The following is a 27055-nucleotide window of genomic DNA, read 5'->3' on the forward strand; positions in this document are numbered from 1 at the left end:
TCATGGCTATAGCAACAGAACAATTGTTTTAGATTTATCCCTTGTGTCGCGCAAGGTCAAGGTTGTTAGTAGAGCCCATAGGTTGAACAAGAATGAAACAAGATGTATACAACTTAGCAACTGCAAAAAGACGGGGTTAGATTTGTGTTGAAACAGAAAATGGCGGTAAAAGCTGAAACATTCTATAGGATTTCTTTTAGCTTATCTAAGGCCATCAATTGCTTGAAAACTTACAGTCTGTATTTCGACCCAACACCTAAATTTCGAAATCTTATCTGAAAATCTCTAATTTCGATTGATTTATCGACCATCTTGGGTCGGGTGCATATAGCAAAAGGGAATTTACGGGAATGCATTGGGTTATGACAACAGTATGAAAGATGATTTGGAAAAACTGTTAGGATATAAAAGGAAAAACAGCGGTCTGAGTTAATCACGTCAAAATATGTAGGTAAATAAATAGTGATTGTCGTTATCATAGCAATAATAATTGATTAATCTAGAAATATGTTAGAATTGCTAGTACCTTGTTTCTAATGTTGACGTCAGCTTCACTTTTTAAAAAGAGGTCGACAGTATCAACTTGGTTATTCCAAACAGCCTCGTATAACGGTGTGTTGCCATTCTACAATTATTAGTAAGTGACTGTTAGGTTGGTTACGTCAAGTACATCCGGGAGTCTATTCAAAGGTTCCTTGCTACCCATAAAGCTTAGCGAGGACGGGAAGTTCATTTGATTGGTCTATTGCCTTTTGTTGTTGTTATGGAAATAACGTGGTAACTGAGCAGAGACTCACAGAGACACTGAGACACTTAAACGTATTAAACATATTAGCAGAGACACTTAAAACATATTAAACAGCAAACAAATTTTCACATTTAATGTTAGACATTATTTTTCCTGATACAAAGATTTGATAAAGATGCATCGTACTCTATTGCAGGACAAAATCTACCAAATGTTGAAAAGATTTGTCGTAGTGACAATTTCCTCCGAAATTCCATGGTTTAATAAACATGATATGAATATTACAGAGCTGGCTTCAAGCCAGTAGTGACATTAACGTACGGAGAAAGTGTGAAAACGTTCAACATTGAAACGGGACAACGATTTAGGCGACAAACAGCTAAGAAGACCAACAAACAAGGAGATCATCAATTAAGGAGGCCATCGATTAAGGAGGCCATCAATTAAGGAGGCCATCGATTAAGGAGGCCATCAATTAAGGAGGCCATCGATTAAGGAGGCCATCAATTAAAGAGGCCATCGATTAAGGAGGCCATCGATTAAGGAGACCAATGATTAAGGAGACTATCAATTAAGGAGGCCAACGGTTTAAGGCGATCGACAAGCAAGAGTTCAGTAACAGCAGAAAAACCAAGGTGGATCACAACAAACACAGTCATGGTATAGGAACTTGGGCATAACAACAACAAAGCAGCTGAAATGGTAGTCCCCCGTTAAAAAAAGGCGTCAGCGATTATTACAATACATAACTTAAATCAGCAAAAAGCTGTAACGCTTCAATCTTAAAGAGACTGAAATACAATAAACTCCGTTAACAGAAAGTGACGAAGACTGGAAAGGTTGCAACTGGAGGAGGAAATTTCTGCAACCGGAAATGATAACAACCGGAAAAGATAACAACCGGAAATTATAACAATCGGAAAAAGCTAGAGAACTGTCTTATTTCAGCTCCAATTCATTAAATGTTGACAAGTATAATCCTTTAACATTTCTTAGAGTTTTCATATCAAATGTAATCTTATTACAGCTTCTTCTCACCATCAGGTTGTACATGTTTGCTCCACTTCACGTCATCAAAGAACAATAGAATTCAATATGACGTCGTGAACCCTAAAATGGTGTTTGGCAAAGCAAAGCTTAAAAACTGCTTACTTTATGCAGAAACGCAAAAGACAACTTACTTCATCTTGAAAATTGACATCAGCGCCTCCTTCAATCAAGGTGGCTACGCACTCTGTATGACCATTCACGGCGGCCTGATGCAAAGGCGTAGATCCATACTGCAATCAAAAGTGTGTTAAAAGCCAATGTGAAAAGCGTAATCAGTAACCAGTGTTAGATTGATATACGCAGTACTGGGGAAGGTGTCACAACCCGGCATCTTCAGGCAATCTAAAAGGCTAACGCTACGGTAATAGTCTACTACTAGAAGCCTGATAGTGGTGGATCCGACAGACCTAGAAAAACATTTCAAGGATAGCATGAATGCTAACCAGAGTGATTACTAGTATTAGTTTTCGAGGGAAAAGAGCAACTGGAGACAATGCTTTGTTGATGCAGGGTTGCTAAAGAATTACAGGGGAAAGAAAACTGGCATAATACACATAAATAACAAAATAGAAATGCTTGAGTATAACAGATGAGCTACCCACAAAGAACATTGGCAATAAGCGAGGGACAAAAGTGGCGAACAATCATGAATTTGGCAAAAACTGGATTTATTTACATTTTATTCAGGCTTAATTACCAAGCGTATCACTGATGAATTGGAAACTTTATAATCGGCCACACTTGTGATACAGCTACATTTTGTCGAGCACACCAAGTTAGGACCAAAGTGGACATACATTTTAAATTAACGAGAAGTGTACATAAAAATAATAAGTAGATCGTTGAAACGTAAATTTAAGTTTTCGCAAACAATCAGAAAGAAAGATATTAATTATAATGTATAACATAAACATAAAAAAACATAATAAAACATATTATAAAAACATACAATGATAACACTGGAGGTATATTGAAAGTAAATTGACCATTCACGGATAACAGCAATCTTTATGTAGAGGTTGAATCATCCCAAACTTACAAAAAATGTATTGGCAAAGGTGAGTAGTCATTTTCTCTTTCAAGCAATAGCTTGCATGCCTTTAGTTTGCTCAACAGGAAATTTGCAACAATTAGGTGCCACATCAAATGCTTTTATCTTAGAAATATATACTGCATGTATTTGCATGGATCAATGGAAATCAGTCCCTTGAATGACATGGCCATTGGGCGAAAGAGTCGAAAATGTGCTGGTTAACTTTATCTTCTGTTTTACATAAACTCAAACATTTGGGCACGCCTCCATTAGATAAGGTTTGGCGCCAAGGTTGGTTAGTGCATACCCAAACTTGCGATTCTGTTTGTCGTTTTTTCCATTGAAATATCATTTTAAACTATCAAATAAACTACAAAACTTTTGGCTGCAGACACGTACAAGATATTCTAACATACATTGCTCTTAGGTTGGAATTTATTGCATCCAGGTAGAAAGAAACTCTTCTTAAGGGCACTATGAGACCTTTTATAATGTTACTGTAACCTAAAAGTCCGGACGGATAACTTTAGTTTTTCATTTAATACCTAAAATCTAATATTAGGCCTAGGTAAGAACGGACATCAGTAAAAACTGAACAGTCAATATAATTAAGGCAATACCTTATCTTTGGCATTTGCGTTGCACTTTTTCAGCAAAAGAATTTCCACAATATTGGTATGACCTTTTGATGCAGCATAATGTAGGCAGTTTCGGCCATTCTGCAAATCAAAAAACGTTATTGAATAAAATAAAGCATATAAAATGTCTCAAAAAGACGTCCAAAAATCGAAAAAGACCAGAAGAAAAATAACTGCACAGAGTGAGCAATGGCATAACAATTACTGTCTACATCTAAACGAAGCTTGAGAAGCATCAAGTCATGAATATGACTTTGAATAATTTCAGCAAGATTCCAATGAGTTTCAAGGGAAAACGTTGATAAAATTGTATGCTAATATAGAATAGATTTGAGCTTGAATGGGTACAGGTCGGGTTGTAGGGGTTTAGCAATGCACAAAAAGGCATTTATTTGGGCATATTATACTCTAGCTAAGCGAAGTTGGCTTCTGACCGTGCATGAGTTCTTAAAAAAACAGCATGTCAAGACAGGTGGCATACTATGAAGGAGAGTAGCTCAGCCGAAACCAATCAAGTATCTTGGTCTAAACCAAGAAATTCACAGAGCAGCCACGATCATGCGATCAATTCATGAGCACTTTTCAAGATCGTGCATGCATATTCAAACCTATAAGATAAACTACATTTCATATACGAAGGGGGGGTAATAAAGAAATGTGAATTGGCATGCCGGAGAAGAAAGTCTTCAAGAGACAACAGCATATTGTTCTTATTAACTGTATAACAACTGCACCTTCCCCTTCAACTTTTAACTATTACACACTTAATATTCAATGCCAAACCTAAAACCGAGTTCTAACATCTCAAAGTAAATACTTCCCATTTTTTTCAATACAAGACTGTTGGTTAGTGTGACGTTCTATCGATAAAATGTGGACCAACCTGATCTTGGACTTTGACACTCGCACCTTGTTGAAGCAGCAAAACAACGTCGATTTCTTTGCCCCAGCCACAAGCTAAGAGCAGATCCTTATGCAGCTTCGGGTTGACAGGGCCATTAGCCATTTTTCAAGACATTAAACAGAAACACCATATCTGCAGTGTCTGCAAATGTTAAGGACGCAGTTAGTCGGGCAAATAGGCTCCGCTAATCTGCAAAATGAAAACATGAAGAATTACAGTGAATGAAAGATCAGAACTCTTTGAGAAAAATTACAATAAATCTATATTCACAAACATATACCAAGCCAAGAAATCATTCATCTTTAATGAAAGTGGATAATTATTTGCCGATTTTTAATTGTATTAATTATAAACAACTCAGCCTTAGTGGGTTAATTGTTTCAAAAGTAGGTCATCAAATGCGGTTTTTTATTGTTTCAAGGTCTTTGACGGTGTGATAAAGACCGACCATCCTCCAAATAATATTACATTCTAAAGTTCAGAAAGGTTTGAATTTTTAATTACCAGCGCCAAATTACCATAATTTTTGTGCGAAGAGCGAACGTAGAATGGAGTGTGAATAGATATGCTGAAGAGTTTTATATTTAAAATTGACTATAACTTGGATTTGCAAGGCCATGGGAAAACATAACAACTTAGGCCACGAGATGGTGAGAAATCGCCAAATGAAAGTATAGATTGTTTAGTTTAGGAAAAAAAAGCTATATCTCCTTGTAAATTAGGAGTTTGCAACTAAAGGGGATTATTGTAATATATAATATTTGAAAAACCAACTTGAAAGATTTCCTATTAAAATCAAAATTCTTTTCTTCAAAAATTAGGAGGTAAATTAGAATTTAAGAAATTTTCAATAAGTTCTTTCTTCAACATTCTATTTTTTGGGGCGCTTTCAAATACTTATAAGTAAACATAAAAAATCAATTACTATTTTGGAAGAGAATGACTATCATAAAAAAATGTAAGCATTCTGCCAGCTAAAAAACTGCTCGTATTCCACATAAAATACTTAAGACTTTACGGAGCAGTCAAGAAACTCTGCGAGAAACTTACACCACAATTACTGTGAAATAGCCCCGCCATTAGTTTTTAGAGCAAAGTTTTCAATACAACCAACTCTATCGAAAACATTATGGTAGCACCCTTTTATTCAATAGTATGGGGACTAGAGAAGATGCTTTAAGCTAGAAACGGATATTGAAAACCAAACCAGGTTAAAAAACACTACAACAGAGTCTTCCTGTATTTACAGTCGGAGTCCAGGAATCCTTCCTTCTTCCGGACATTACTTTAAAATTCTGGATTACTTCCTCATAAAACAAAGAAAATAAAGCGGGGTTTGGACTTGGCTTTTCAATTTCATCTGTTTTCATTGACCTTCTAGACAGTTTTTGACCGTAAAATCACTATGTTTCTCGATCTCTGCTCCTTTGCCTACCGAGCTGTGCAAGCATAATCAAAATTTCAACGCCTTTTTGGAAGAACTTTGACTACTCATCTCAACTGCACGTTGACCCAGACAACTTAGGCCACCATCCAGTCGGCGACTCGTAAATGAAAACCAGGGTCTTTAGGCACCGCAAAGCTGAACCTTTATCCTTTTTGTGTTTTATAAATTAATAATATCCTTTCCTTTAAAATAGAAAATCCCTTTCAAATAAACTATATACAACCCAAAATAAAGCTGCTTCTATTTCTAACCAAAGAACTGTCGAATCTGTGGGACTGGAAATGAAAAATTCATACAACAAAGCTTCAGCCATTTTGGCGCTAAGCTTTAATAATTGGAAAGAAACAAACACTTATCCCTCATTTCTTCTCCTTTAGAAAAGGTTTATCCATAAATTTTAAACAGTGTGCTTGAGAATGGTTTTCAGAATACGGTGGATTTTCACGTTTTCAACGCAGAAACTTGCAAGACGAGGATATGTACAGCCTACCTAAAGGGACCATTTGGCCGGGAAAGGGATCTTTTGGAGCAATATCAACGATTTTAAATTTCCTATATTATATTAGATTAAGGTCTGTTTCTTTGAAGACACAAGGGAAGGCTTGGTACAGGAGAAGTGCTGCTCTTACGGACAGTGCAGTCCCATATTTCCCAAAATGTTAGATTATTGAATTAATGCAAACAGTTTTTAGGAAAACAAAGAAGTTAACATTTCATTTTTACTCTCGAAATTAGAGAAATTCACAGAGCTGAAAACAACCAGATAAATAAGACGTAAACCTAAGCCAGAAAGTTCACTGGTTCGATTTAGATTCCCCGTGTACAGTTTAAAAGCAAAAGATTTTCGTTATTCGAAAACCTGTATTTTCATCATTCGATAACCAGGAATCTATATGATAACGACAAGAAAGTTACGCATGAGGAAAAGCCACTTTTATTCTACAAAGAAATTCAGCTGAGACACAGAAATTCGCGACAGAAGTGAACTACAGAGCTGAAATCGAATTTAAGACAAACTTCGGCTCTTTGCAGGGCTTAGAGCTTCATTATACACACTGGTCTTGTTCAAACTTAATTGTATTCTAAACACTTCAAACAAGTTTGTTGCTAAACAAACGAAGCGAGCAAACCGTTTAAAGCAGTTAAACATCAAAAAGCAATTTCCTTTCTAATTACATTGACAAACGCTAATAAAATTGGTCCCTCGGTTTCAAGTTGTCTAAACTAGCAAAAACAGGACTTCTGAATTCAAAAATCTCATAATGACATTTGGTTTGAAATAGTTTTTCTCGATTGCTTCCTCAGAATGCAAACAAAACTACCCACACTTCTACCTACTTACAGTCATTAGCAATTTCCAACTTCGTATTTAGATCATATTTAACAATAATCCTATATAACGCAGCAAACACCACACAATCCCCTTTTGATTGAAATCGGTTGAAGTTCGACAAGATTCTACAATGCTTTCCACAATCGATCGTACATTTTTTCTGAAGTGAATACCCACAGATAACGAAAATAGCAAACATTGGAATAATTTGTGGTAAATACAATATCGTGCCGAATAAGGAACAAACAATACATCGATCTTCTCATATGCAAGTCTTTTTATTTCTTTGAAACATCCTATATAACGTAAAATGAAAAAGTAAATAAATATTTCTAAGAGAAGTCAAATCAATTCCATGGATCATGTTCCGCGTATTTCTTGCACTGCGAACTACCTGTTGCCTATTATTTAAACTAAGCATGTGGGCTTACAGAGTTTATAATGTGTATCTTACCGGGCATATAGGAAACCTTTCCACCGACAAACTGAGAGTAGTTTACAGAAATAAAACAACTTATTGATCCTTAGTTTGTTTCCGAGATCGTGAATGCGCACCGCGCAGTGAGTTGCCAAAATTTTGTTCAATGGCCTATTCTAAACAAACAGAGATTAAAACTTGAAATGCTCTGGCGAAACAAAAGGTCAGACTTGCCACTGGACAAACAGACACAAGCAACACGAAATTAAAATACGAAAGAAACCTATTTACTCAGAGCGACATGAAAGGGGCACTTAAAGATTGAGTATAATGAATTAAATGTGTAATTTACGAGGATGGACATAAGTCTATTATAAATTTAGCGTTTGAGGAACTTGTGAAAAGTTCCATGTCACGACTCACTTGCAAATTGATTCCGTTGTATTCGGTCTGGCTTTTACAGTTTGTGATGGAGTCAAAGAAAATTTAACAGGCTAAATCCTGAGATTTGACTTAGCAAAATAGGATATATTAACCTTAACTACAGAATGCATTTAATAAAGAGTCATTAACTCGCCTATGGCGTTCAACTGCACGCAATTAGAGGTAAAGAGTGGCGAAATTATCGATATTATAGTCGAGGAAGGCGGGTTGACGATTTTCAAAAAAGTCGTTCTGGCTTATAATAAGCAATGATAAGCAAGTTGTCTCCGCTTCCTGTTACATCTCGTCCACTGAAAGTACTCATAACGTTTCCTTTTACAAGAAATATGTGATTTTGGCTCATTATTATCCTTGGTCTGTCTCGATAATTTAAACCTTTGTATTGAATACGGAACTAGAGTACATGACATGAAAGTGTGAGAAAAATTATACAAACTACAAATTGCAGTTCTATTTCATAATAAACCCTGACAAACCCTTGTTCTGATGACATGTGCCCCTAGCAACCCCTTGTTCTGATGTCCCTGAGTCAAATGTTTTAGTTATAGAAAAAACAAAATGCTAAATTTAGAGATTATATCACAAAAACTATGGTAATGCAAAGAAGGAGAAGTGATAATGTACTTGTTTTAATTCATACAACATTTTGAATCATCTCCTTAAACAGCAGAAAAGATTCCTTGTATCAAACTGGGCTTAATCAGTCAATAACGGCTTCTCGAATTTTCTATGCAATCAGTACCAAGGTTCTAGAACAAACTTCCTCTCAACAAATCAAATACTTAAGGAAAAATCACTATTGATTTAGAAACCAGATAACTAAAACATCTGCTCTTGAAAAATAAATCTGACATTTATTCAGCAGTTGCCTGATGATCTTGTTAAACATGAAACTCGAAGTAGCAACTTAGAACTGTCCTGTTTGATTCACCAAAAGCCTGTATAGCTCTGCCTATAAAACCAAGATCACTTTATGACAGACCAGTAAACAGTAACTTTTCATTAATCAACCCATGGATATTGGCATCAAATGATATCAAAAGTATCCAAAGAGGTGTTATTAAACATGAAATCAAGAAAAATCATTGTTTCGTGCCCCAACACAAATCTTTTGACAATCGAAAATCAGGTTAGTAAAAAAAATCCATTACTTGGAGATTGTTCTATTGGTATATATTTGTTTGATCACACCTGTTTGATAATCAGATGAGATTTTAGCCAATCTTTAGTCAACTCCATATCATTAAATGTAATATGATGTTCCACAACAGAGAATTGAAGTTTCTAAAAACTAAAAAACTGGTATCCTTCCCCAGATACTTAATCTACTGATTGAATTTCCAACAAAAATTGTATTATGTCTTGAAGAAAAATCAAAATGAGATTTCAAGATCATTTTACTTTGTTCCAAGAGAAAAATGAACTAAGAACGAAAATGCTTCTTATTTAGGATCCAGGCTTTTTGACTTGACTTAATTGACAAATTAGATGTATATATGGAACCTACAGAAAGGAATTATTTTCAGAAAGAATGGTTGCTTTCAAGATTTGTGCCTTTCTTTCAGTCACTGAAACATGACTAACAGCTAATTACTAATAAAGAATGTTTCGAAAGAATTGGAAAAGAAGATAATTACAAAAGATAATAACTAGAAAACGTTGTCACAGAAAATCAAGAAATCTGATAAATGGAAAAAGGCATTGTGATTCTTATAGAAAAAACGAAGATCTGCTGTTTAATCTGGGCATGAAGAAAAATTCAACAGAAGACATTCCTGAATTAACTTCTAGATTAACACTGTGAGCCTAAAAGCTGCCATTTGCCTGAATCAAACATTAGAAATTTTACAGCATAATACAAAATTTCTGACTGATCTTCAATCTTGAATTTCAATATCCATTTTGCTATGAATAGGTCAACCTGCAATCTCATAAGATCCTATAAGTAAAACCTGCAAACCATACAGGTTTGTTAAGTAATCCTGACATATTTTTGTTTGCATACCCAATCACTTCAATTTGTTTAAATTAATCTTTGCTCAATGATTTCATCCCCACAACCCCACATGATAAAACCATGGCTTTGATAAGAAAGATTACTTATTGATAAAGATTGAGCTCTATACATACATGTGCTCAGCATGACTCCTACATCCTGTAAACACTGATCAATACTGTATTTGTTTTAACACAGCTGGGTATTTGTGACAACAGAGGGTAAATTACTTACATACTGATGAATATGAAATAAAATCAATCAGCTTTCAATTCAACTCTGATAATTACTAGGCCACCATGGGTCATAAGATTGGTGTGTTCATGTGAATATAAGTTTCAAAAAAGATTTTAAATGCTTTAGAATTATGTTGAAACATTGACAAATTCTTAAAATCTTCCATGGTACTTTAGCTTGATGACATATAAATGTTTTAAAGAAAAGGCAATTAAATTACAAGATGGTGCTGATGCAAGAATCAGAGAAAATTAAATGAAACCAACCAGCACAATCACTGAAGAAGACTCTAGACTTGTGTCAACTACCAAGTTGTCTGCTCAATGAATGAACACCTGATTTCATTATTTTCCAATTGTTGAAATACAAACATTGGAACAGGGTCATATAATAGTAATCTGGATCCAATTGTTTAAATACAAACATTGGAACAGGGTGATATAATAGTAGTCTGGATCTGTTGTTGTTATTTAATTATATTCAATATGACAAAGCTAAATTTAACTTTAAATAAAAAAGATGGTTCAAGTCAAATATATATTTTTTTGCATTAGCGTCATTTATTAATAATTGATGTATCTTCTGAACACTTTATTTCTATTCTTTATCAAAAGCAACCATTGTTTGCTCATATAACAATCAAAAAGGGGTTCTTGTTTTAACACCTATCAGTACTAATACCTAGCAATATTAATACCTAGAAATAATAATACCTAGAAATATTAATACCTGACAATATTATCATCTAACAATACTAAAACCTAGCAAAGGTAAAATAGCCATTTGGGGCTTCAATCTGTAATCTTTCTAATAAGCTATAAAGAGGTTTTGTTTAGATGATGAAAATCAAATGACGACAAAAATTCTACTTTAATCAATGAGCTGAAAACCTAGACCTCGTCTTTGGTTGGCTAGTGCATACTTTCTGGAAATGCAATATATAATTAAGAATAAAATATATATCATATACATGTTACATCTTTTTTGCATCTTAAATGTAATAAAAATTTGCTTGATAATGCAATTTAGCTTTTTCTAAGTGTAACAAGGATGCAAAGGTATAAAATTAATTTTCTTAGCATAATCTAGCAATATGTTCTTATAAACTTTATACAAAAAGTCTCGTTCAAAATTTTTATAAAAAGGATTATAAGCTTGAATTTCTGGATGAATTGGATTATAAAGTAGAATTCAGATATAAAAAGCTTCGAGTTTTGCAAAAGAATCTGAAACTGTTTTATAGCGATAACTATGTTTAAGAAAATGAATATGGATAAAAAGACTAATATTCAAATTTATTAGTTCCAGTGAACAAATGATTTGTTCTGAATAAAACAGTTATAGCCTTGACTGCCTTTCCATTCTGTTTTAAACCCGATTATTCGGTTATTTTATTCAGAAAAGTTGGTTCATTCTTTGTAAACAAAGAATCTGAGCCATCATCAGACGGACAATTTTTTCCTATTACACGATGGCTTATTTTTTCTGTGTCATGTTATCAGTAAGAAATTGGCTTAATACTTAAGTGAATCGCCGACTTCCAAACTACAAAGAAATTTTACGTAACCAGTGGCTATTTAATGTTGAAAACCAAGTTTGGACATCGTCGGTTGGGGTTGAAAACGAGCATTGTAAATCTTGCATGTGCAACGGAGTGTTATAACAACATCTGTCAACTGATTAAATCGTTTCTGTGCAAACCATTTAGTTGTGGTGAACTGGTTAGCGGTCGGTTCGATTTAATATGTCTATTTTACTATCAATATTGCCCAGGTCATGTGGAATCATTTCCGTTAAATTCAAATGGTCCAGCAAAACATAAGCACGGAATAATTCAAAATATCAAATTAACTCAAAGTTAACTTCAATATTTTGATATCTCGTGTTGAAATAGTCTCAAATCACGCCTTTACATAAGTATACCTATAACAATGCCTATTGATGTTAAAATAAACAAATAAAATGTTAAAAATAGTAATACGTGATACCAAGTTATGGCACAATAGAACTTTCAGTTTTCGTTTCCAATTATTTTATTGGCCTCAATTCGTGCGCCTTATATGAGTGAGTTTTTCTTTAAAAAAGGATAGCCCCGAAAAGGTTGAAGGCCAGACTGCGTCCAGATCATATGAAAAATATAGCCTAAAGTTATCTGAATAATTCAAACTTCAAATTAACGAACGGTATCGAAAAATAAATTGTTGATATTGTACAATGCAAGTACGTCACATGGGATCCTGTAACGTAACGTTCAACCTTCCAAGAGCCAATATCTACCCGTTCAAATGCAATCCTTTCCTTCCAGTCATGGAACTCAATAAGAAACCCACAATGTTTGCAGAATGCAAATATCGTTTATGAAATATTCTGTGCAATTTGAACCGTAATTAGAATGATCTTTCATTATTTACAAGAGACCAATTTCCCTAAGCAAGTCGTGTCCAATACAGGCCTAACAACCGATTTTGAGCGAGGTCCGAAGATGGCGCAGAAAACAATCGAAATAACGAATTTGCAATACTCACATGAAAGGAACGCTCTCAGTGCTACATTATATAAATCCTCGGCAATCATATGTGGCGTGTAAGGCGCTGCTCGTAATCACGAATAAATGTTTCAAGTGTTTTGAAGACCAGACACTCCACCTGCGATTTGTAACTTGATAATCGAACAATCAAATCCCTCATGTTGTTATGGCAGTTAATCACAGGTCTCCTCCGCAAGAGCCATGTAAAATTTGAATTCGTTCATTGTGGCACACTGATCTGTGTACACCAACACAAAATACCACACCACCCCTAATATGCACCCATCCTGTTTGAAATCCCCAAAAAACATCCACTATAATTTTCAAAAGATTTAGATAAAGTGCCCCTTCTATTGACTAGATATTACATATACGCGTATCCAGTATAGGTCGAAATCCTCGCATTATCGAAGCGATTCAAGGGTTTGATAAAGTCGAATCTGCAAGATATCGATTTTCTGAAGTGCCGTGCTTCGCGCATATGTGCTTCAGGCTCTTCAGGCAGGCAACTCACAGCCAGTATCTGCTCGTCTACACTGCAATTCGCGTAACATATGTGCATCAGAAACAATTTGCTTCCAAAGAAAGATACCAGTAAGCTTGCAGTAGTGGATGAGTACCAGGCCCGTCGTTAGCAATTGTGCTCAAAAGGGGGGGGGGGTCCAGGTCCCATTTACCAACAAAGTGGACGGGCCATCCTTAAATTGTCACAAAGGTAAAGATTTTGCCTTATAGGCATCTCAGATGACAAAAAGTCATTTTTTTACAAAGGAAACTTTTTCAAGGGGGGGGGGGGTGTAGCATCCTTACTTCTCTTTTTTAGCATAAGTTTAAGAACTTATGCTAAAAAAGAGAAAATCCCTCAGGTTTTTTTCAATTTTGAATATCTTTGCCGCAACAATCAAGAATTAATACACTGGTTCCATGCATTGGCAGTCGAATGTCACATAAATCATGGAATCTATCACATAAACTCCGAGTATTCAATGAAGACGCGAGTGAAGACATCATGCTACTTCTTGATAAACATGGTACTTTTACATATATGGAACTTTTGGCTTTTTTCGTTTTTTCTCGGAAAGGTGCAACTTTAAAGCCTTATAACTTCTAAACTAATTGGAATTTTGCAAAAACAACGACTTTGCCATAATACACGCACCAGATGCTAACATTTTAGTCAATAAAAAAAAATTTTTTTTTGGCTGGAGAGGCCCTTTAATATTTTTGGCCTTGTTTTTAAACCATAATTAAAGCCAAATTGGGAATTTCGATATTTATCTTACGTATGTCTTATTTTGGAGGCATTAAATTTGCAGTTAAACTATATTTGATCAATAGATGTCTAAAAATAAGAAAGTTAAGTTAATTAGGCCTTGTGTGTTTCACAGGAGGCACAAGTCAAAAGCTCCTCTAGTTCAAATTAAAAAGAGTACACAGAGAAACAAAGGTCGATTTCGAGTACTCTAGTTTTTTAATGTTCTGGGAATTTTAATTCTCGTTGTTTCTTAAGAGTTTCTTAATTATGATTTCATGAATGATGTTATGAAATGTTCGTGACCTTTTTATCACGTCAAGAGATTCGCTTTCGTTCTAATGCTGTATCTAGATGTGGGAAGTATGTTTTTATCCCCTGTGTCGTAAGTTCTAGGCCAATAGGGCAATCATGTACTTGGATTTTACAAAATTTTGTTGTTCTCAGTTTTATCACGAGTTAATTATTTCTTAATTTTTTTGCTTCGAGTACTGAAGTTTCTTCATTTTTTCTGACTGTCCAGTACCCGCTTCTTATAACCAGTTTCTTATAAAAAATTGAGTGTAACTGCTTGAAAACAAATTTGATCTTAAGTGACGGAAAAAGCCTCAGAAAGTTTTCCATGCAGCAAATACGGCATCGAGCTTCTACACCAAAACTGTCATCGAATTATTGTTGATTAAACCAACAAATCTTTCTTTCTTTGGGGCAGGTTCTCTTTAGGTCTGAACTCTGGGAAGATGGCAATTTACTCTTTCACTGAAACAGACTTGATGCAAAGGATGCTGAGATTCCCTACCACACTGGTGCAACACTGATGCTCAAGACTGGTGCAACAAAGCAATGTCCTTGATAACCAAAGTTGCATATACAAAGGCCATTTAGAAGGATTCTAGTAAGGCAATGGGCCTAAAGACGGACAAATTAAAGAAAGGATGTTACAGGCTGCAAGTTACAAAGAGGGTATTACTTAATATTTAATGGTACTCAATTTAAGTTTAACTTAATTTATAAGAAAAAACGAGTTTTAGTAGAAAAGCACGAAATTGATTGAGGCTATCCGTTTGGAGGTGTGGAGATCTCTTAGTCTCAAAAGCTTGCAAATTACAAAAAATAGGAAAACAAAGTCTCTTTGGTCCACATGCATAATGATAGAGAAATGGGCTGATCAAAGTAAGATTGCTGATTGGAAAACACAGAAATAGGCCATCAACCTTGTCACCCTTTTGAATAAGTTATTAAATATGGCGGTACGCCTCGGACCTAGGCGGTGTGGATCTAAATCCGACCAGCCAAATCAATTTACTTTCAAATCAAATTTGAAATTGATAAATGCGATCTCTATGAGAACATTTGAACACCAACAAGTCAAGATAGCCATACACACGTTGGTTTCGAATTAGAAAACCTCAAAAAGCACTACAATTTATGCACTCAACAACTTTGTATTCATAGTATTGAAAAATTTGCAATATTTGCAAAATAAATATGATAGTTTAGAACTCCCCTTGCGTCATATAAAATAGAATATACCATAATTACGTGTAATATTTTGCTATGCAAACAGACAATAAAGCTACTTTCGTAATTGCGACACAGAATAATCTTATTCTGTGATTGCCATTCGTGGAAAATAAGCGATATACACCGTCGTTAAGTGGGACCCCGGATAAGTAGGACGCCCGCTATGTAGTACACTTTAGTAGTACGCTTTTGTCCCTTGAGTGTCCCACTTAACGAGAGTACTGTATATCTTACTACGGGTTCTCAATTCACAACAGCAACAACGCATTGGTTGATTCATAAACGTCATAGTCAACTTTGTAAACATAAACCAATCCAACGGGAAGACTAAAATTAGGTTGCCCACCATAATGTAGCAACCCCCGTCTTTGACTCATGGAGTATGCGTACGGAACTCGATAATTATTACGCATGCTCTTTGACCTCCAACAGGGGGTTGACTCGCACATAAGAAGACTTTCAATCGTGTTTCTCCCTAGCCAAGCCAAATAAAGAAAAATATAGAAATGACTTCTTGCTGGAACTATTTAAACAAAAAAGAAAAATCGAATTCATAGATTAAAGAAACTTCATAAATTAACGATAGGGCAAGCAGTACTGCATTGTTCATAAATATGTATCCGCTTTAATTTGCTACCTTTCTGTACGTGGCTTGGGTTGCCTAGCCTACCCGGATGATTAACAACAAGACTCCGCAGTGAATAAAATATATTTTACAGCTTGGTGTCATTCTTTTTTAATCTTTTCCACTTCCAGTTATATTTTTTCCGATTCAAATTTCATATGCTGCTCAATTTTCTGCACAAACACAACGAAAACTAGTAACAACAACATCCAATGGCTATTACGAAACCCTGGGCTGTGTCTAGGTTATAGGCGATGATCAAACCAATTCTTGTCTTGTAAGTGAGTGAAAAATATGATCAAACCAATTCTTGTAAATGAAAAATAGATTGAAAGAGCCGTTGTTGGAAGGCCATGTTCACGTTGATTTTAAGGGTCAAAGTCCAACGCTGATACGATCGTGAATACAAAATGAAGTAAATACATAATGAAGCTACTTTTCAGAAGTCTAGATCAAAAGTAATACATCTGCACAAAAACGATGGAGTTTCACTCTGGAAGGCACTTTTTCAAATTAGTGCGATTCCTAAAAACGCATAAAAACTTGACGTGTTTTCACTTGAAAACGTATTCGTGTACACTAAGTTATTCGCAAATTCCCCGCTGTTATCCAGAAAACTTAGTTGGAAAGACATCCATTATATCGATATAGCGCCCATGTGATACCATATTTTGTTTAAGCCTTACTCGTAACACCTTGTAACTCCTTGTATCTCCTCGTAACTTATGCTGGATGCCGTTACGACATGTCGTGAGACGCTATCTTTTTTAATTTGCTTACGACATTGATTTGCTTCGGACTCGCATGATACCAAAACTATATAGTATATAAGTGGTTATGGGTAGCACAGGCCATTTAATATTCATATCTCAAAATAATAACTTATTACGGAAACAAGAAATGGAATTTACATAAATGAATGGTCAAAGGGCTGACAATGTGAGGAAATCCCTTCAATCAGCCTTGATAAATATGACACTGATGGATTTAAGTTAAAGCTTTAACCAAGAAACCAAAATGGAATCCAGCTCATCTATGTAATTGCATCCACTATTGCTCTGTAATTGGAAACCAATCCAATATCAGTTTTTACGTGGTACAGTTTATGGAGCACGGGACAGTCTTGGGAAATACATTTTGACCCCTGGTCCTGCGATCCGGTGCAATGGCAGCATATCTACCGAGGAATTCAAAGATCTTAAAACAAGAATTACTTAAGAACTTTTTAAAGTAATGCAATTCAATACATAAAGATAGAAGACAAGAGCCTATTGTTGGCGTTCTCTTGGTTTCGAGAAGTTGAAAATATAAGCCCACGATGTATCAATGGAAGGATACGTTCAGGAGCTAGAGATCCCTTCCCTTACTAGAAATCTCTCTAGGCAATTTACAAGGAAGCACATATCCCGGCTTCTGGGACATTGGAACAAATGAGACCATGCTAAAACCTTTGAGAAAATGCACTTTTGTAAGAAGTAACCATTGTAAAAAATTTCATTTTTTCTGCGACATGTTGCCCTTTTCTACCTGCATTCCTCTACCTTTGTTTTGCATCCTACGCCCCTGTCCCGTCCTTCAAATTCAAATTTTCACTTTGTCCTTGAAACACTGCAGAAATATTTCATTGGGTAAAAGGCTCCTGAGTTACGATAAGCCCGTTCGCAATTTAAAGAACACGCAAAAATGCATTGGAACTTTGGCTAAAACGGTTAGGAGGTATCCGATCAGGGGTATGTGGTCACGGATGAGTGGTCCTCCTTTTATGAAAAAATGGTGGCAAAATTTAGCAAATGGATTATTGTCGAGGTGCGAAGATTTTATTGATTGGCAGATAAAATTAGCTGGCTTTGCAATCAGAAGCGAAAATATTTTAAATTTTGTTATTATGGTAATAAATACTTTAAGGAAGCCATAAACTACCAATATGGTGGTAAAATTAGGTTGATCGTTATTTTTCAATATAATATCTGCCATGGGAAAATCCGTTGAAAGGGGCATTGGTTCAAGCATTTAGATAAAAAACGAGGGCACTTTTGTAAATGAAGAGAACTTTTTCTATTAGCCTTATAAATAGATAAGAACGAAAAATATCTCAATTCAAGAGTGACATCACTGTGGAAATTGGAGAGACCTCTAAACTCATTCTGATAATTTTCAGTTTTTCGAAAGTACCTCGGTTGGGCTTTCCGTTTTGAAAATAAATGCCCAACTCATTAAGACATGAAAAAGTAGCCTTGCATTTTTGCTTCTAATTTTAAAAGATAAACAGTAACCCAATCAACTATGACCTCTGTAACCTCATCAATTCTGCAGATTAAACAGACTTAAAAGCATTTTTACATTAGTAACGGCAAAAGACAGCGCCAAATCCTTAAATAGATGCCTTTTTGCTGTTGATACCTCGAAAGAATTCAGTATACGCATCTTCCCAGAATGGAAATTAATTCTTACATCCAGGTTTACGCTACATGGAGGTTTGTAGAACAGCCCCTGCCTTTTTGCTAAAAGGGTTTGGAATAAACAACAGCGAGACAAAACCCAACAAACCTCACAAAGACGCCCATATTTTCTTTCGTGCTTCCAAATTCTTTGACTGAGAATTGTTACAGCACTTTGAGGATCTGATGTACAATTGTCACACAGATTAGAGCGAGTGAGTTCTCCACAGATCGGGCAGTGCACGGATGAAAAGTATTGTGAAATAGTACCCTAAAAGAGAACCGTTGTTATATTCTACTTCATCGCAATGAATAATATAGATTGGATATTTCGAGAAGAGACATCAAGGTAATCGAATTTTCTGGGGGGAAGTTGGTTGCAAAAGAGAGAATTCTTCTGACAGATTTTAGCATAAAAAACGGGAAATATATGTTTCAGCTATAGTCTTATGATTCCTGTAGAAATATTTAGGTATCTGACAAAAAGTGAGAACAGAATGAAGGGGTGAATTGTCACGTCACTGGAGTGACATTGGTGTGACAGGAGAAGAAGTATAGAGAAGAAAAAGAAACCCTACCTACTGTCACAAGGGGTTCAAGTGATTAGGGAGATTGTCTTAAGGTACAGCATTGGTGTCAGCCAAAGATTTATCTTACTGGAGCAACAACCTTTTCTAAACAACTGAAACTAATATTTTCAAAAGATATAAAATGATCATCAAGAGAAGAATGAATTGCTACCATTTACAAATGTCCTTCTGGATTGTCTCCTTTCCATATACGAGCACGCCATGGGAACTGATTAAAAGTCGGTTACAAAATACACAACGGCGAATGAAAAAACATGAAGATGGTCGCTGGAAGAATTGAAAATACCTTCTTCTTAGAGCTGTCATCGGGCCTTCTCTGTATCATCCTCTGCTGTGGCCTGGGCAGTTCATTGTACCTTAATTAATATAAAAATATTTGATACTTTCTTTTTTGATGGACATTGGCATAACCTTTTGATAAATTTTGTTTACTCTGGGATTCTTTCATAACTTAAGGGCCGGCGTGACCTAGACATGAATCCAAAAATTGATGAAACTTGATTGCTAATTGGTAGGTCAAAATTGTGCAATTTTAGACATTGTACTTTTTTCTTTTGAAGACGTGCATCTGAACATCAAATTAATAAGTAGACAGTGTATTGGCTTGGCTTAAGGAAAAATTTATAAAGGAATAGAGCTTTCTTGGGCTTTCTTGGCTGTGAAATGACAAATTTTTCAAAGAATGATAAGCGTAAATGCTATGGCTGAATTTACAGCAAGCGTCACTGGAAAGAACAGAGAGCAAAAACCGTTCTTTCTCCACATTTCTATTGAAAGGTGCATGATTGGCTTTTAATAAGTTCTGGCAAACGAGAAAACATTGCATCACTCAAAAAGGTAGAATTGTGCTTAGGCTTAAGTTTCCCTTTTCAGAAGCTGTGCTTACATTGATAAAAAAGAAAATTCCAACTCAGAATTGCAGCTTTCATTAAAAAACAGATACATCTTTCAAGAAATCACGAGCTTTACTTAATAATGCAGAGTTAACATTGACTGAAAGTACATAATTACAATTAAAGAATAAACAGTAGTCCTGGAATGGGGTGTCGCTGATTCGCCTGATATTGAAAAGACACGAGACCCAACTTTTGATGAGGGATTTGTGGTAAGGTGTTTGTCTCGACAGCTGTCCCAAGGATTGTAAATCAACATCTTTTTGTCAGTTACAAATTTAATAAAAAACAACTAAACATCAATAAAAGATGTTATCAAAAAGAAACCATCCACACCCAGACCTTAAAATTCCGTTGACCCCATGTTTGGATTGCCTCCTAAACCCTCACAAAAGCCTCACTTCATTAGTAAGATTCTATAACACCGGGGCAAATTCAGTCTCAATAGAATTTAAATAGAAGACAATATAGACTAACCACGATAAAACATCGACTCCGATGAGAGAAAAGGCGCGATTCAATGACGGTGCAATTTGCTTGGTGATGTAATATGAACCATTTAAGCGAAGGGTCGGGTCCGAAAATAGTTCTTCAGGCCTGAAGAAAAACCAATGAAGATTGGTAGGTGATTAAGGACCAATATAAAACCAAAAAGATGAACAAAAACATTGAATGAAGCAACCAAGTAACATTCGCTTGTCAGGGTGATCTCCAAGGGAATATGGGGCGTTAAAGGATGACTGGCTATGTTTTAAAACAAATAGCAAAATTGGCCTTGATTATGGCCATGAACTTAGCAAAAGAAGATGTTTCTAAATTACATATTCAATAGCATGAACTGAATGAATAAACATTATTCACTGAAACCATCGTTATAAATATCGATTAGTTTATCAAGCAGAGTTATAGCAACTGTATCTTTGGAAATAATTTGGTTACCATAAAACATTATCTTTATAAAAACAAATCATTTTTTAAAACAAACTAATTCTTTCGAGTTCTGCGATTTTTTTTAGCTGAACACATTTTTCAAACTGATTAACGTGCTCAGGTCTCTGGATTTTTGAAGGACGATAATACAATCGACCAAAATGGATGAAATGCTAATCGTAAGAAACGACAAGTATGCAAAAATAAACTTTCAAGATAATTCAGTGCTTGTAAGTTACAGTGAAAACCCATAAAGACTTAGAAAATCCAAATAAAAGATACAAATTTAGCTACATTGTATTCTAAAGGCAATATGCAAGGATTTCAGCGTTGGTCCTGACTTGAATAAAATTTAAAATCACTTCTATGTGGCATTTATAAATCAATTGATACTCTGCATCTGTTTTTGTCCATTAAATACATTTTTGCATTTTGAGACATACCTTTTTACAAGCTGAATAAGAGGCAGCCCAGGAGTGCCATAAACAATGACGTAAGGTACTCTATAACCAGTACGAGGCTCTGCACGTTTATCATGAGCCACCAATCGCCTGCAGTGAAGAATATCCATGTAATTATAGCACCCAAGTTGTAATTATAGAACTACCAAGGAATAAAAGATATTCACAGATACAATTTCGGAGAAGTATACAAGTTCGAAAAATCCAGGAAGGTAGAAAATAACCCTTGGTTTAAAATATGTTTATTCGAATCAATATCTCAATGAAAATTGTTATTTTTTTCTGGTAATATCACAGTAACGCTCTGATAATATCACAAAAAGTTTCTTTCTTGAAATCCTGGATGCAAAGAGACTCACTCTATCTAAATGAAAATATATATAATACGATATAACACAGGTAACGAAAGGAAGTTTCTGAAATAATTGTAGAAAACATAAATTTGTATGCATCCAAGATCGCTTATAAAAGTTAAAGAGACAATGCAGCACATGTAACAGGCAGAAAATTGAGTTACACATGACATGTTGGTTGGGGGGGGGGGTGGTGGGGGGGGTGGGGTGGGTTGAAGCAAGACAACATAGCATTCTCAATAACTCCCAAAAAGTATGGTCTTAGAAACGCCAGGATTAGACGATTCATTGTCTGGCTTTATAATATACTTCGGAAATTATTGAAAGGGCATGCTGAGGACCAGGAGCAAATGGTTTGGCCCAAAATCTGAGAGTGTGTTGCACGAATGAACCGTGATTTGGAATCTTGCCAATGCAAATAAACAGTCAATGCAAATATAGCAATTCAAAGCCTATTTGGCAGTCTGCAAGCAAATCACGGATATCGTGTGATTTCAATATACCACACTGAGTATTTTGAGAGATCCACAAATCCGAAAATTCTAGGTATCAACACTAAATAGGGCAGATATCTCTACACGGAAAGAGTTAATGCTACTCTCCCCTAGGGGTTGACCTGCCCCTTTTCCTCGGGGTTGCCCAGCCCCTTCTCCTCTTGGTTGCCCTGCCCCTTCTCCTCGAGGTTGCTCTGCCCCTTCTCCTCGGGGTTGCCCTACCCCTTCTCTTCGAGGTTACCCTGCCCCTTCTCCTCTTGGTTGCCCTGCCCCTTCTCCTCGGGGTTACCCTGCCCCTTCTCCGCGAGGCTACCCTACCCCCTTCTCCTCATGGTTGCCTGCCCCTTACCTTGCTATAGCTAAAGCTGGGACACAAGCCCCTGGTTTGTAGTTCTTCATTCCACGATACTCTTTGGCAAACGTCAGATCCTGAATCGACACTCTTCCCTCCATGATTTTAGTGAATTGTCGCTCGGTATACTTTTTCACAAGACTCAGATCCTTTGTTTCGAAAAGCGTTTTCAGCGATCTTTCAAGAATCTAAGGATCAATAAAAGACTCATTCAGTCCTCATAGAATGTGCTTTTCAGCCATGCTCGCACAGTCTAAATACCGCAGTAAACAACTCCAGAAACTTTTAAAAATTTCATAAACAGAACCATTTTTACTCTTAACTAAAATAATTTCCTAGGCTCACACTCCTCAAAGTACGAAAAGAAGAACAATACTTGGCATCATCTATTCCTTTTTTTATTTTTAATATAATCCAATAAAAAGTTACAATACATATTATTGTCTACACTACTAACAAGAACTACTTTACAATAATACTGGGACGAAAACCCCCGGGGAGCAAAAGGCTGTGTCTACCCCAAGGGCATTAACATATATACACATAAATATAAGAATAGGAAATGAAAATAAAAATACGGTATAAAAAAAGAAAAAAATGGTCATCTATAACTTTAAATAAAATAACTGAAACGTAAAAAGTCTTGTTGCAGTTACAATCAGTACTGGCTTCAAAAATTATTACTGAAAAATTCAATCTGCCGATTAAATGAAAATAAATTTGGTAATATCAACCAACTAATGGAAGAAGAATTGCATATTCAGAAACAGAAAAGATTTGAATACGAAATTGTTAAATAAGAAATTACTGTATGTTTAGTATTTTATTCAATGTTACAAAATCCAATAAAGATGTGTTAATAAATATGAACATTTCACGATGATTTTGAATTTGTACGTAGGATGAAGGTGGATTATATTAGAAATATTATTACCTGAAATTGTACGAGACGAAATCAAGTATATTCATAGACATTTCAAGTTCGATTTAGAGGGATGGCTCCTTTTAAAAGGCTATGGGGGCTCATGAGCTGTCGAAGAGTTCGGTGTGTTTGTATGGAGCAATAAATGAAATGGAATGTGTTTGGTGTATTTCTATTCACACGCCCCAACACCTAGCCAAACATCTTCCTTCCAAGTTCCACACAATCTTTGTGTGATGTCTTTAATAAAAGCAAACATCTGAGTCATACTAAAACCTTTCGTCTGACACTCTTCAGAGTATAAAACGTCAGAACATAAAACGTCACTATCTAGTTGTGGATCGAAATAGGGCAATCAGAAACGCGAGCACATGACTGTTGAGGTTGCCCAAACCGTGCCGCTTGCCTATTAAAAATGTTACCAATAGAGTGCTTACGTGAAAACGAACTCCTTCTCTCTACACGAAAGCGGTTTTTTCATGTTTATGTAGATATATCTCAAAACTGCTAAATGAAACGATGATCGGGCCTGTAGTATGGAATGATGTTGACGTTATAGATTTTTGCAAATTCTGGGTTTTCCAGTAAATGCTGCCCGATAGCAGAACCTCCCTTCCAATTTATAATGACAATGAAAAAGTGACCATTGTCTTCGTTGAGCCTTCTTTCAGGCCTCATCCGGGACTACATGAAAGCAACAACTCACCTTAGAAACAGCAGCACAAGAGTCTCTACGGACCGTCTCGATACCCTTTGCATCAAAGACAGGCTCCTTCTGATCCAATGTTTCGTACATATATCCAACATAACGTTTCTTCGTTTGAAGTATACAAGGCATATAAACCTGCAAAGACAGTTACTCTGAGTTTAAGACAATGAAAGCTGGAATCCTTTAAACAACGCATATCTTAAATCACAAAATCTGAGAGAGCGTACTTGTTTCGAAACAAGATGCTAGATAAAGGCTGATTTCCACGAGGCGAATTTTGTATCGAATTCACTGCAAATTCGCATCGAAATTGTCTTTTCATTTCCAAGAGGCTGCGAATTCGCTGCGAAATATTATATTGATTTCCACCAAAACCCAAATTTAAAGCTTTTTTCAGAACTGCACGCATGGCGAATGTTCCAAGATTGTTTTCTTACAAATCAAGCAAATTTACGTTGCTTTGACTGGTTATTAGGTGCTGCGAAATATTTCGCCGCGAAAAAGTAGAACTCTTGCGAATTCGCTGCGAAATCAAAAATAAAAACTGCGCATGCCTTGATACCTTCATAAGCGATTTCGCCGCGATTTCGCTGCAAAACGCGCCTCATGGAAATCAGCCATAAGCAAAGGAAACAAAAATACATTATTTTTAATTCGAAACAGCATTTTGTTCAATTCGTCGTCTCGTTAATACGACGGAACGAAACGCCCAGGAAACATTTAAAGCTTAGGTGAAAGGAAAACTTTGAAAGCCTTTATTTATAGCTAAACACTGAAAACTTTAATCGTTTGGGCTTTCGATTTGATTTATTCAGTTTCATCCTTTTAAATGTAATGCTTCTCAACTCATTAAGATTATGTTGCAGAAATGGAGGGGGTGGGGTGTTCGTATACACTCTTATTCTTTCATTTTAACGTGTCATCAGCCAGCAAAAAGGTTTTAAATTGATTAGAGAGTCATACGATCTGGAATATATACTTTAATTAACATTGAAGGTTCCGTGGCCTGTTGCAAAACATTGGCATGGATCTTGAAATAAAAAAATGCGGTACCCTTCTAGAGATGAAATGCTGACTGATTTTTGAGCAAAAATATCAACTTGTAGAAAAGGCGACGAACAAAAAGAGTGCTAAACAAAGCAAGGTATTTCTTACTTTTTCAAATTTCAATTTCATTGGTTGAGGGTTCATTTTTGTGACAGCGTTGACGATCTCGTTTCCAATATCAAAAGCCGTTTTTTTTGTAGCACCTTTCAAGAGTACGAAGACACTAAAAACAAAAGACAAATACCTATTTTAAAATACAGGCAATGTGTTAGGAAACTATTTGAGTGGCATTAAAAAATATTTGACTTTTTGCTTTTGCTAAACTTAACGAATGAATGAATATCACATCACCTTTAAAAAAATCTTTGACCGCTTGAATTTTATCATGCCTTGTTTCATAATTTATGCAGATTAAGGGATAAAATCTCTTAATCCAATAAAAATTATGTTAAAATATGCCACGAAATATTCACATATGCCTTAAGTATAATTGATTGGCAAATTGGTTGCTGTAGTTACGAAAAAATTCACTTAGTTGGAAAATATGTTTATGGTTAATATAGTCAAAAATCGTGGTATTGAATTTTTTCTAGGCAGCAAAAATGAATGGTTGCAGGAGTTTATCCAAGCAACAAATCTTGCAACTGGAAAAAAAACCTCCCTACTAATTAAAATGGATAATCTGTGCAACAATTGTCTTGGCCAGAAAACCACGAAGCTCAGAGTTGACAATTTATTATGTTCATATGACCACAACAAATGCTGACGTGGAATCTTATCGACATAGACTTTCTACCATGAACCAAGTTAAAAGTTGCTTTTGAACAAATGAATCAAATGTTCTGACCTGTCAGTATCACCATAAACAACACGAGCGTTCCAACGTTCTGTTGAATTAATTAGATTGATTGCAGTTTCAAGGGCTTCGCGTCCTTTTCTAACAACACTGTCCGCGATCTAATTAACATGTATATTCAATTAATTTCGGAAATAATTCAATGGAAATTAATTCTTATATACTGTTATCATTTATTATTGTATTTCGTTTGAAAAAAGAGAAAATTAAGTAAGTTTTCAGTTTAGTTGTGGAGACTCGAAAATCTGGCAAAATTTTCCATAAAAATCAAAATAGAACAGCCAGCACGGCGAAAAAAGAAACATCTTGATGTTTAGAAAAAATCATTGCAATCAGCTTTAATTAGTAAGACATAATCGGTTATTGATTAAGACGTTTCGATTCTAGCTAGAGTCAGTAAAAATCAAAATCAAACTTTCAGAGACGCATTAAAGCGGCATTAAAGGGGTCTGTTATCTGTGATCATATATTCTTTTCCAAAAATATTCATGAATAAGATGTTCAAAGAACAGAAAGGTAAAGCTAGACGAGTCAAGGCATAGGCAAAAAAGGCTTTAGGATTGTTAAGCGTATAGCACCTTAAATAAGCTTCCACAAATAAATACCTATAACAATAGTTTATAGTGAATATATTAAAAAATAACTGAGTATAATATGGATGTGTAATGAATGAATATTAAGAAAATGTTGAAGCTTAAATCTCGTTATTGTAAAAATTGGAAAATGATCAACATGAGCCTGGAAACAACAGGCATGCTGTATTTCTCAAGTGCCCTGCTTACGAAATAATACCTGAATGAAATAGTTTGAGGAATACCTAAAAAATAAAAATAC

General features: G+C 35.4%; 2 protein-coding genes across 8 annotated transcripts in view; both read right to left on the reverse strand.

Moving 5' to 3' along the window:
• Positions 1-12933, reverse strand: part of LOC135685833 (uncharacterized) — a 36255-nt gene extending 23322 nt beyond the window's left edge. The window contains exons 1-5 of one of the 3 annotated variants that reach the window (XM_089112661.1): positions 12774-12933; positions 4353-4562; positions 3452-3550; positions 1930-2028; positions 527-625 (exon numbers count right to left, since the gene is read on the reverse strand). In XM_089112661.1, the coding sequence (XP_088968787.1) occupies positions 527-625; positions 1930-2028; positions 3452-3550; positions 4353-4475 (420 nt within the window). In that variant the 5' untranslated portion in view covers positions 4476-4562; positions 12774-12933. The other 2 variants (XM_065201916.2, XM_089112662.1) reach the window with 2 other exon arrangements.
• A 4085-nt stretch (positions 12934-17018) lies between these two features.
• Positions 17019-27055, reverse strand: part of LOC135685611 (DNA polymerase zeta catalytic subunit) — a 48133-nt gene continuing 38096 nt past the window's right edge. For 4 of the 5 annotated variants that reach the window (XM_065201594.2, XM_089112672.1, XM_089112673.1 and 1 more), the window contains 9 exons: positions 26213-26322; positions 25474-25588; positions 24316-24453; positions 22685-22875; positions 21471-21578; positions 20575-20694; positions 19491-19560; positions 18724-18885; positions 17019-17353 (listed from right to left, as the gene is read on the reverse strand). In XM_065201594.2, the coding sequence (XP_065057666.2) occupies positions 17210-17353; positions 18724-18885; positions 19491-19560; positions 20575-20694; positions 21471-21578; positions 22685-22875; positions 24316-24453; positions 25474-25588; positions 26213-26322 (1158 nt within the window). In that variant the 3' untranslated portion in view covers positions 17019-17209. Of the gene's footprint in view, positions 17354-18723; positions 18886-19490; positions 19561-20574; positions 20695-21470; positions 21631-22684; positions 22876-24315; positions 24454-25473; positions 25589-26212; positions 26323-27055 lie in introns of those variants that run through there. The other variant, XM_065201595.2, reaches the window with a different exon arrangement.

The sequence above is a fragment of the Rhopilema esculentum genome, chromosome 15 (assembly GCF_057945365.1).
Source record: "Rhopilema esculentum isolate cy_ngs chromosome 15, ASM5794536v1, whole genome shotgun sequence".
NCBI lineage: Eukaryota > Metazoa > Cnidaria > Scyphozoa > Rhizostomeae > Rhizostomatidae > Rhopilema > Rhopilema esculentum.